Raw genomic sequence first — 12460 nt, forward strand, 5'->3', positions numbered from 1 at the left:
ACAACCATCTGTGGCTGGGAGTCCAAGAGAGCAAAATTGGCTGTGCTTTCTGAGTGGGAGGGATGCCATACTCTCTCTCTCCTGTCAATCACAGGGACACTAGCCAATCAGGGAGGTCTGTGAGCTCATGTATGAGGAAGAGGGCAAATAGCACTTTCCCCCAAGGGTTCATAAGAATTTCTGAGATGCCAATAATTGTGACACATGTATGTTTTATTTGAATTTCCTTTACAAGTTTCTTCAATTAAATGTTAGATTTATGCTAATTTACCACAGATATTTTTTCATTACCTTTCTTACCCATCTTTACCAATAATCCTGGAGCTGACTGTACTCACATTGGCAGACACTTAATGCAGTGACCTTAGGCCTTGGCCATGGAATCTAACACACACCCACACACACACACACTTCTGTCTGAACTATTCACTCTCAATTATACACACTCTCACACATACACACTTTGAAGGTATCCCATAACTTCTAATCCTCTTCCAACTCACACCATTTTCTCATAGCAATATGTCTGCTTCTTATGAAAGCACACACACTCGAACACACACACTCAAACACACACACTCAAACACACACTCAAACACACACTCAAACACACACAGCTGTGATAATGGAATGTTAAGTGCCCTCTTCCTTATTGGACCCACGCTAATTACTACTGAGAGAAAAAGAGAGAGACATTAACTGAATGTTTGGGTTGCAGCTACTTCAACATTCAGACTTTCTTTACACTCTAAAAACTTTAACAAACTTTTAAATAATTGGTCAGGAATGTGATTCATGCACTCAAGCTTTAATTTTGACAATAAACCTGATTTGCAATGGGGGTGAATAATTTTGATTGCAGCTGTATTTCTGGAGGTTGACTAATATTGCAGATATATTTCTATCAGAAATTTGACTCAACGCAGTTACTAAAACCTTCCAAATGTCACCCAGCTCTGGCATTTAGAGAAGGCGTTGGTGCCCAAGGTCGCTTGCTTTTAGAGTTCAATATGCAGCACACTGACACATGAATTAATGATTACTTTATTCCAAGAGATTTGCAGGCGGATGCGTGCCTGATAGATCGTTCCCTTCTCACCTTTCTCCTCTCCTCCTCCTCCTACTCCTCCTCCTCCCTCCTTCTCCCATCCCTGCGCTCCATCCCTCCACACGAGAAAGATGAATTATTGAACAATCCACCGGGCTAAATGTCACACCTGGGGAAAATGGTGTGCCGTGGTTTGGTAATTAGAATTTCAATGTTTGTGTTTGAATGAAGACTATGTGAGCGAGTCGTACTGAATGAAACATCTGAATGGAGCTGGTGGACTGTATCAATTCAGCACTGACAGGAAATGAGACCGATGCGCTGGTATGAGGCTCATGTGTCAAATCAACAGATTCATTTCTTCAGTATTAGTTTATTTTCATTTCAAGTATAACAAACTTAAAGTAAATTATACAACAGATCAATACTGTTGTGAGGTTCTAGTATATGAACAGTTCTAGTATATGATTATGAATGATCGATGAGCGGGCAGTGTGATGCTTTGTGTCAGGCCATTACCACTCCAGAGTTGATTACATTTAAATAACAGCACATCACAAAGTATTTTATTATTCTTGTTATACCACAGCAATTCTTCATCTATTAAAGAAAAATACACTGCCTTTTGTCCACTTATATTTATATTTAATGTTGTGTCTGAAAAACACGTTCCTGTTGTCACTTAGGGTTAGGGCTGTAGGGTTAGCAGCTATAAACATTATATATTGTTCCTTTTTCTCTTTACCTCTCACTGTTACAAAGCTCCGACACTGGAGACTCCTTCCAAAAATGTTAAATAAACACCTCTGGTAAATCGTCATTGTCATCATATTAATGATGACAATGCTTTTTTAATCCCTTTATTTTTAGACTTGTATTAGTCATAATTACAAGTGCATTGATATAGAGGCATGATGTTATAGAAGTACCTTTTTTCAGGAAGGTTGGAAGGTTGAGCTCAAACCCCAGCACTGCCCGAGATACTCTTGTGCAGGAGCTTCAAGCCTGTATTCTTTCTAAACCTATATTCTACAAATATACACCGATCAGCCATAACATTAAAACCACCTTCCTAATATTGTGTAGCTCCCCCTTGTGCTGCCAAAACATGCTCTTTCCCATCGAGGCATGGACTCCACAAGACCTCTGAAAGTGTGCTGTGGTATCTGGCACCAAGATGTTAGCAGCAGATCCTTTAAGTCCTGTAAGTTGTGAGGTGGGGCCTCCACGGATCGGACTTGTTTGTCCGGAACGTCCCACAAATGCTCTGTCAGATTGAGATCTGGGGAATTTGGAGGCCATGTCAACACCTTGAACTCTTTGTCATGTCCATCCCCCCCCAACACATGAGGTCAAAGGAATTGTCCACAGACCCCTGAGAAAGGTTTGTAGCATGGCTAATCCAGGGAAGGTTGAGAATCACACAGTGCCCTCTATTATTTTTAAATGGAACACATTTGGAATCACCGACACTCCTCTTAGAGCCAGTTCCCGAGCCCACTTGAGCAAACCACGGAGTTTGTCAAGGACGTGATCAAGAACCCGAAGGTTACACTGACAGAACTCCAGAGGTCCCGTGTGGAGATGAGAGAGTCTGTCAGAAGGACAGCCATCTCTGCAGCACTTCACTAATCATGTCTTTATGGTAGAGCAGTCAGACGGAAGTCATGGGACAACTCGCTTGTCCAAAAAACACTCAGGGGACTGTCAGGCCATAAGAAACAAGACCTCAGGTCTGAAGATTCCAAGGCAACACAGACAAAAGCAATACAGACGTCTGTGAATGTCCTTGAGTGAACTTGAACCTGACTGAACATCTCTGGAGAGATCTGAAAATAGAGATACAGGGATGCTCCTCATCCAACCTGACAAAGCAGAAAGGAATGGTACTGTAGATCCCAAATACAGGTTTGCCAAGCTGATAGCACAGCACGCAAATAGACTTAAGGCTGTAAATGAGTATTTTTTTTAGGATATTTTTGTTCAAATACATTTACAATATGAAGAATGAAAATAGTAACTGGAAGTGAACAAGGGAAAAAAAGATTTACACCCAATTAAATTATCAATAAACCAGCATTATGCTGCTAAATTATGTTTGCGCCTGCACAAAAATAGAGCCTTACACAGCCTGGTCTTTAACTTGTGTTGGAGTGTATCCCCAACGCTGAAAGTTCTTTATTTATTTTTAATATCGCAGTCACTTTTTCATATTTTTTTTCCCTACCAAAGATCAATAAAGAAGAGAACACCATGGGTGCAAAATACTTGAGTAATTGTACTTCGTTGCTATTCCGATGCATCATTTTGGCATGTTTATGCTTTACTTGATTGTTGTTGAAATTTAATACTTGTACTATTACTTAATTACATTTCCAAGAAAAACAATGTGCATTTTACTGATGAAAAATCTTGAAGGTCTGTTCTATTCATCCAGCCAGTGACTGTATGCTATATATCAATCGAATGGCTCAGTTTTAGCAAACTATCAAGTTCATCAGGAAACTATCAAGAATCGTAGGAACGCATCATCTTCAGCGACATTCTCATGCTACACAATGCAGTTAGTGTTGTAGCTTTCCACGCGCATTTGAATATAGACAAGTCACCGGCCCTACCTCAGTAAAATATTTCAGTATGCTGATGTTAGAAAAGCCTGGTATAAAATGAGGCATGTCCTTTGCCTCTAGAGAAGGCAAAAACTCTATCTATCTAATTTGAAAAAGCATGTTTAGGTAAGTTTGGCTAGTTTTCTAACATGGCAGTGTTTATCGAAGTTAGCCTGTTTTCTTTGCTACTGCCAGGTTAGCATCAATAAATATTAATAGTAGCTAAGGAAAACAAGGCTAGGTAGCAAGTCAAATTCTAGCTAATGGTAAATATTGGGTATTGACATCTTATTTGACTTTGGATTCATTTATTAGCAAGCTATTCAGTGTTGGCCATGCATACTGTATGACCGACAGAGAGTGAATGATGTTTTCAGGCAAAACGGCATAGTTGCTTTAAAATGAAATTCAGTCCCTCCAGGATTTTGCGATCGGAGAAATTAACGCAAAATCAAGCAAACTCTGTAATATTCGGGGGAGCTGCAATTTTTCAAAATTACCGCAGGTTTTACGCAGATTCGGGCCAAGATGCGTCATGTGACATCCTCACGACACTCGTTTAGCCAAAGCCCTCTTCGATTCACGTGCGTCGAACATGAATACAGCTAACAGGTCTCTTTCACCAGCAAACATCACTGCGAAAGACAAAATGGAAAAAACTATTTTGTACAATTGCAATTTCACCAGTTCAAGTATGCAAAAACCCACAAAAAACATTGCAAGTCGCATCGCAAATCTTCTCACACACACACACACACACACACACACACGCAAAACCTCCTGTACTGACTGAAAGATCATCTTCTAGCACGTAATAAAAGTTACTTTTCACCTGTAAACATGAAAATAAGGTATTTCATCAGTTTATTTTAAACATTTACTTATTTACTACTTGAGAACATTTGAATGTAGTAACTTTTTTACTTTTATTTGAGTTATTTTTTTAATTTGAGTAATTTTTTTGGATTAGTAAGGTTTTGACACGTTATCTCTACTTTCACTTTAGTATAATTTCTCAGTACTTTGTCCACCCGTGCCCAACACCAATGACTGTACTGAATTAACGCTGAAGGTTCCATCTACTCGGAGGAATCCTGAAGCCATTTCGATCCAAACGCCGTAGGAGAATTTATTTGAGAATATGAGAAGCAATGAGCAGTGTAGCTGACTCAGACGATGAGAAACGAGATTCTACTGTATGACTGAAGCAACCGCACTGTTCAAATGACTGGAAATTGCAGTCTTTTGGGATTCTATCCGCGAGAGAGTTCAGGCCACAATGTACTCTTAGAAAAAATTGGAATGAAGATTGTAATAGCGTCGGGGCTTCTCCAATCGTTCAGGCCGAGAACGATCACGAGCACTCTGCGGAACTTTAGAGGAAGCGGCTGTTAACCAAACCCATCACATTTACGTTCACCTAAATCATTTACAGATGAACGCACAGATCTGGATGTTTTACTCAATGGAGGGAAATGTCATTTTTCAATATAGCGCTTGAACACAGACGCTGATAAACTAGCGAGATTCCTCGGAGAAACCAGCGTCTTGATGCGTATAAGCATTTAACAGATCTCTTTGACATTATTTATGTCAGGATCAAAGCCTAGCAGCAAAATCATAAAACTGGCTAATGTGTTCTCTTCAGGCCATCCATCTGATTTGGACATTAGTCTTGCTAATGAGGTAATGCGTTCCAGGCAGTTCATTATGTGTGAGGAGGGAGTTTTTTTTTCTGTGTTATATCATCGTACTGCAGTCATACTGTTGGTATGTTTAATGATTAGATTATTATTATTATTAGATTATAATAATTAATTTCCACCATTCAGCATAGCTCATGTCTTTTCCTGTTCTTACCCAGTGGCTGTTCGAGTGACTCAGGTTGCTATTTTTTTTTTAAATTTAGAAATAAATGTGAACCTGACGTAACATGGCGCAGAGTGCACACAGCATGAGGCGTTAGAAATGTGCTGTGAATGTGGTCATTTAAAACCCAAATTTGATCAAAAATTGCACTTAGGTTACGTACGCTGCGACCGGTCTTAACACCAAGTGACTCAATTTTAACAGAAAGTCATGTTCTTTTTCTTACAGCGCAAATAACTGCATTTATTCCACAGTACAGTTGAATTCTCCAATCTTATTGGGCAGAAGGTGCGCATTATTTTAGTATAACCACACGGCTCGGACAGTAGTTCTGGCTGTAACATGAATGGCAGGTTAATATTAAAGCATTCATACATCATCGTTTCGCACACAGGGACTTGTACGACAGATGCTGCACATAATCTAAGACTAATAATAAACAGGTTTAATAAATGTGGTCTTTAACAAAGTAATATTTAGAATCGTTGATGTGGTGACACGCTTTGGAAAGTTTTGCAGCATGGGAGAGTCATCAGAACAGGAGTTTCCGGGTTCTTGGTAAAATGACAAGCTGTGTTTTTGAGAGGGAGGAGAAGGGGGCGGGCTTGGGGGGGTGAGGGAATAACTGGTTATCGCAGCTTTAACGTAAGTGATAACAGGAACTAGTTTGTCTCGCATCAAATCTAACTATAAACCATTAAAATGTGCAACATTTTGTTCATTAATGATGTTTGCAAATCACTGGGGTATAAGTTGAATAACTGACATAAAATAATTTTCCCTTATTTATACCACGGTGCTGATGCCTGCTCAATTCAGATTGGACAGCAGCTTGGACGGTAGCGTCAGCATTAATAGTTGATATTAATTCACTCGTTCTGCTTAGACAACTTAGACCAGGACTTTATTAGCATCGGCGTTTCATATAAAACTGGTGCGTTGTTCAAAAACAACAAAACGGTACACTTTCCAACAGTGTGTCTTCAAGACAGAGCACCTTCTGGATTCGTGTTAACATGACAAAGCTGTGGGGTTTTTAGATTAGTGCAGTACCTCCTCGACAACAGCTGAATTTTACTCGCACCCTGGGGCAGGAGTAGGTTACGAAGATTTTCCCTAAAATTACGCCATTTTCATGAATACCACATATTTTGTGTAAAAGCTCATATGAAAGATTTCTGCATTAATGCGTTTGTATCCAGCTTGATAAATGAGGCCCAATGATTGTAACTACAGATGAGGTCATAAGTTTACAAACGCCTTGCAGAATCTAGAAAATGTTAATAATTAAAAAAAGAGAGCGATCATAAAATTTGCATGTTGTTTTTTTATTTATTGCTGCCCTGAATAAACTACTTCACATAACAGATGTTTACATAAAGTCCACAAGACAAGACAATAACTGAATTCACACACATGACCCCGTTCAAAAAACCAATACATACACTTGATTATTAATCCCGTGTGTCGTTACCTGGAGGACCCGCGAGTGTGTTTATGTTTTGTGAGAGTTCTTCATGAGTCCCTTGTTTGTCCTGAGCAGTTAAACCACCCACTGTTCTTCAGAAAAATTACTGAACATTCTTTACTTTTCCAGCATCTTCTGCATGTTTCACCCCTTTCCGACAGTCGCTGTATGATGTTGGGACTCGTACGCGACTATTACAAAAGGTGCAAACGTTCACTGATGCTCAAGAAGGCAACACGATACATAAGTGGGGAAGGGTGGGGGGTGTAAACTTTTGAACAGGATGATGAGGTGTAAATTAATTTGTCTTATGTAGCTACTGAAGGTCAGTACTAAATGAAAAAAAAACAAGATCTTTAAACAAAATAACAGCAGTTTACATTCATGATCCTGTTCAAAAGCTTACAATGTTTTAAAATGATTAACATTATGCAGATTCTGCGAGGCATATGTAAATTCATGAGCTCAACTGTGTAAACAGTTTTTAAAAAATGGTAATAATTTAAAACTTGTAATCATTGGAACCCCAGGGGGCCGCGGTATAAGGGGAATAAAACACTTCAGGATGTGTTCTTATCGGGAATGATCCAGTTTGGGGTGTGAACAACGTCTCCGCTTCATGTTGATTGTTTTTCTCTAACAACACGGCACTGTGGTGTTTTATTCCTTAGATGGTGGAGCAATAAAAGATAACGGTAAACAAAGAATTTAATGTAACTGGACCTTCAGAAGTTTGTGTTGGATTAGTGCCTCACAAATTCTATAGAATCCCCAACACTATTTTGCCTCAGGCCATGGATTTGGACTGAGGATTGTGGGACAGCCGAAATTAAAAGCACCTGCACTTCTACCATCTCAGTCTCTCATGTGTCTGACTGCACCGTGGCTGTGTAACCTACATTATTTATCTATTGCTTTTTCTTTTCTTTTTTTTAACCGTGAACTTCCATAAAGGTCCACTGTGGTGATGATTTACAGGTGAGTAAAGGAAGCCCAGCACCTATTATTGGATGTGAAAATCATAACGAGAACATTACACTCCTGAGCGCACTTTCAAAGTTATATACTACATTTTCTGAACAATAAGTCTGCGCGATATATAAGATGCTCTCAAAATTCGGAGTGCTTAGTGGGGAAAAAATCTATATATCTGTCATTGTATACGTCGCATTAAAGAACCAGGTGTTTTTATTCCATTTTTATCGTACTACCGCTAAAGTGGCCCTTCAGAGAACCTTATTGGTCCGTCCTTTTAGTGTTGTACCGCTTTGGATCGGTGTTTCCGAGCTGAAGCTTTCGTTATGGTATTCAGATTAATCTGGCCTTGAATATGTGTCTGCGTGTACATCCTCACAAAGGAGTCATTACATAGCAACATCTAATGCTGAACCCTGGTGACTTTATAAGTAAAGTTTCTGTAATCACTGCCTGTGCTTAAATAGACAAACTAATCAAAGGTGCTATATTCAATTCTGTAAAACTATAACTATATATATTATATTGTTTAAGCCATGGCCTAAGCACAAGTGTATTATTTGACTAAGAAAACCCATTTGGAAAACTGTAAAGGATTACAGCTACCGGTTTTTGGTGTCCTGATCAGGTGACGCCGTTAGATGTACTCCGTTACTCCCCAAGCCTGGGTGTAGAAATGAATAACGTATCAGGAGGAGCGCATTGATATAGACCTGTCATTTATGTTATAGCCGGAAGTCCCAGCCAGAGCTGCTGTTATAGTAAATGAATGCACACCTTCTTATTTGAGAATTCAAACATGCTGTGGTATAAAGAAATTAATCAACACCTTCTGACCAATCAGAGTCGAGGATTCTACAGTGCTGTGGCATAATCACTTTTACTGGCGGTAATAGTAAATCATAACGTCTGTCTGTTGTCTCTTCACATTCATCCAGTCTGTCACTGTGTTATACACAATCAAATGGGAGATGAATATTAGAGAGGTTCAGAGAAAATGCAGAAAATCTCTCTCTCTCTCTCTCTCTCTACCTCTCTCTCTCTCTCTCTCTCTCTCTCTCTCTCTCTCTACCCCCCCCCCCTCTCTCTCGTGCACTTTTTGGCTTCCACCATCCTTTGATTGCACACAGCCATTAATGCACCACCTGGAATTCATTTAGGAAAAGTTTGTGTGTGTGAGTGTGTGTGCGTTCGTGCTTGTGTGTGTGTGTGTGTGTGTGTTTGTTTGTGTGTATGTGTGCCCGTCTGGGCTTACTTTGCTTTAATAGAGAGAGGATTACTGTTATCAGGCTGGGCTAAGTGGGGGGCCTGCAAATGCTAATGCATGCTCAGACTGATTTGCGTGAAGAAGGGTTATCTTTCCTCCAGGGAACAGCAAGCCACACACACACACACACACACACACACACAAACAAACAAGATGTTGCTTAACCTTTCAATAAATGCTAGTCTGAGAAATGAAACATTGCTTAATTTTTGTTGCCGTTAGCAAATTATGGAGCTGGATATTTTTTGCCGTGTGGTCATTTCAGTAAGACTTTATCGCCTTCTGATATAAAAATGCTCTTCTGGTCTCAACCCCTTAAAATCCCAGGAGCCGTCAGCGGGCGCAACGGTACATTCCTCATTCTCGTAACTACATACTTCCCTTATTAGTGTCACTGTCGTTAATGAATAATTCATAGCATGGGTTAATTGTGAATAGCATTAGCATACAATAATAAACCAGGTGTTTAAGAGGTTTGAATCGGAAGTTCTGTCCCTCTCTAACCTTCTCACCCTCTCCCTTTTTCCATCATGGCCCTTCTGTGTTTACATCCTGATTATTTCACTCGGACTTAACAACCAAGTCCACACTCTAACAAAGCTGGGTTATTTTCCTGTCTTTTGGGGCATTTCGTTGGGTTATTTTCTCAGTCTTGGCTAGTTTTTGGGTAGTTTTGTGTAACCGAACTGCTGGGTTAGTGGCTGGGTCATTTTCACTGACGGCTGAATCAATGCACCCCCCCACACCCCCCCTTCACACGGACAGACTGTTAGATTTATTTGGAGAAACGGGTTCATATCAATACATTTATCCATAAAACACAAGAAAAATCAAAAAGTGCGATAACAGTCCAGTTTACATGACATTAAATGCACCGCTATCTTCGTTAGCTTGGGCGTACTTGTTTGTAACGCCCACTGGATCGTAAGCGGGTTACTCAGGTGTTTTGGATGTTTTAAACGTCTCCTTTGATCAAAAGGAGATTAATCAGAATTGAGAAATCAGCAGCACTGGGTTATATACGTATATAAATTAAGCTATTAGTTTGTTTATATTTTGGGAAACATAACTAAAATTGTTATAAAATATTGTGAGTGGGTACAAATAATAATAATAATAATAATAATAATAATAATAATAATAATAATGGGGGGAAATGAGTATTTGTGAACTCGAGTGATGTAGCTGAGGTTGAGGAACTTTCAGAGGCTTTTGGTTTACGCCCCTTTGGGTTAAAATCTTAATACAGATAGGAATATTAGGATAACTAACCATTCAGTACACAGAAAGTGCCACTGAACCCTGACGTAGTAAAAAACATGATGCATGGCGGGAAACCCTGATTGTTGTTCTTTCTCCGTCTCAGATGCCCTGAACACCAGGAACAGGCAGGTGATCTGTACCACGCTGAAGGTTCTGCAGCACCTCGTGGTGTCGGGAGAGATGGTGGGAGAAGCTCTGGTGCCGTACTACAGACAGATCCTGCCCATCCTCAACTTGTTCAAGAACATGAACAGTGAGTTTAACACAATACAGCACACCAGTGAACACAAACAGCACACAATACAACCGAACGATATAACACAACATGACGCAAGACACACAAGCATACTAAAATCATACAGCACAACGACACACTGCAGCCCAATATAGCACAACACACTACAGTAATGTAGAGATCACGTGAAAACACAGTGCAGCAAAAACACAACACAATTCAAGCACACAGTAATATAACACAATCAAAGCGTGTTTTATAACAGAACAACAGAAAAATGCAGCACACAACACATGACTGTACACAACACAACACACACATGACTGTACACAACACAACACAACACAACACAACAAACACATGACTGTACACAACACAGCTTACAACATAACACAGAATAACACATATTACAGCACAACGCATTGTGAATCCACGGAGGTGCTGTCACACTCACCGTGCCACTTTGGGGAGGTCATTATAGGTACACACACACACACACACACACACACACACACACACACACACACACACACACACACACTTCACCGCATGAATCAGTACCCAATTTGACTCATTTGGCTTTGTATTTCAGTGGTACTAAAGGTGTGTATGTGTGTGTGTGTGTGTATGCGTGTGTGTATGTGTGTATGCGTGTATGCGTGTGTGTGTGTGTGTGTGTGTGTGGCCCTTTGAGGGGAACAAATGTCTCCAAAGTGAGAGTAATTTGTGACAATTTGGAGATTTGGCTGGTCCTCATGAAGCAAAATTTGTTTTGACATGCAGGTGGAAAACTAAAGGAGCCATAATATCTCTGCGTAATGAGGATTTATTGTTCAGAGTAAGACAAGTGCTTTTATAACCCACTTAAAATGTTTACAGTTTTATAATGACAATAATAACAATAATAATTAAGGGTCCAAGCACATGGTATATCTCCCAAGGAAATTCGATGGCAATACGTAAAGCCATTCCTGAGTTATTTCCGCACTTCCTGTTTGGTGACTTCACGACCAGATTTACAGACAAACTGCCGAATATCAGAAATCCAAGAAATGAGTTTTGTTCAGCTTGATCTGTCCATGCAGTGGTTCCATTAGACAAAGTTTTAAGGAGAAGAAGCTAAGAACTTTTGTTCAAAATAAAAATGGCCGACTTCCTTTGTGTTTAGCAAATAACAAATTTGTTCCATCCAGATCGCATCAAGCGCCTTCCAGGCAATCAACAGAACGAAGAATCACGATTTGATGTGTGATTCGGAAGTTAAGTGTGTTTTACTGATTCGTGGATTATAGCACCTCCTAGAGGTGAATTTAGACTGAACTTTTTCAAGTCCTTTAGTCCTAGTCCACTCATGTACAAAGTTTGGTCTGACTACGTCACACCGTTGTTGAGATATGTCCTCACTTCCTGTTTGGTGACATCTCTGTCAAATTTGCACGGCCGTCATATTAAAAAAACGGAGCTTTTTTGTTCAGGACCGGTCTCCGGATCTCCTGATCGCCCAAACGTAGCGGTTATTGCACAAAATGTGTGGGAGAAGAAGTGGGAAAAAATTCAAAATGCCCGATTTCCTGTTTCACGTACCAAAATGTTGTTAGTTCCTGAGAATGAAAAATCTTGATTTGCTATTGAGCGCTTCAAATATGAACTGTGAGTTCTATAACACCCAGAGGGGAATTTAAACAAAACCTCAGCTTCAAGTCCTTTTGTCATCCAGTGATGTCTT

The 12460-nt window shown here is 39.8% G+C and overlaps 1 protein-coding gene across 1 annotated transcript in view; it reads left to right on the forward strand.

Moving 5' to 3' along the window:
• Positions 1-12460, forward strand: part of pacrg (PARK2 co-regulated) — a 113992-nt gene that overhangs the window by 53417 nt on the left and 48115 nt on the right. The window contains exon 4 of the mRNA XM_053632387.1: positions 10603-10752. Within this exon, the coding sequence (XP_053488362.1) occupies positions 10603-10752 (150 nt within the window). The remainder of the gene's footprint in view (positions 1-10602; positions 10753-12460) is intronic.

The sequence above is a fragment of the Ictalurus furcatus genome, chromosome 9 (genome assembly GCF_023375685.1).
Source record: "Ictalurus furcatus strain D&B chromosome 9, Billie_1.0, whole genome shotgun sequence".
In the NCBI taxonomy this organism is placed as follows: Eukaryota; Metazoa; Chordata; class Actinopteri; order Siluriformes; family Ictaluridae; genus Ictalurus; species Ictalurus furcatus.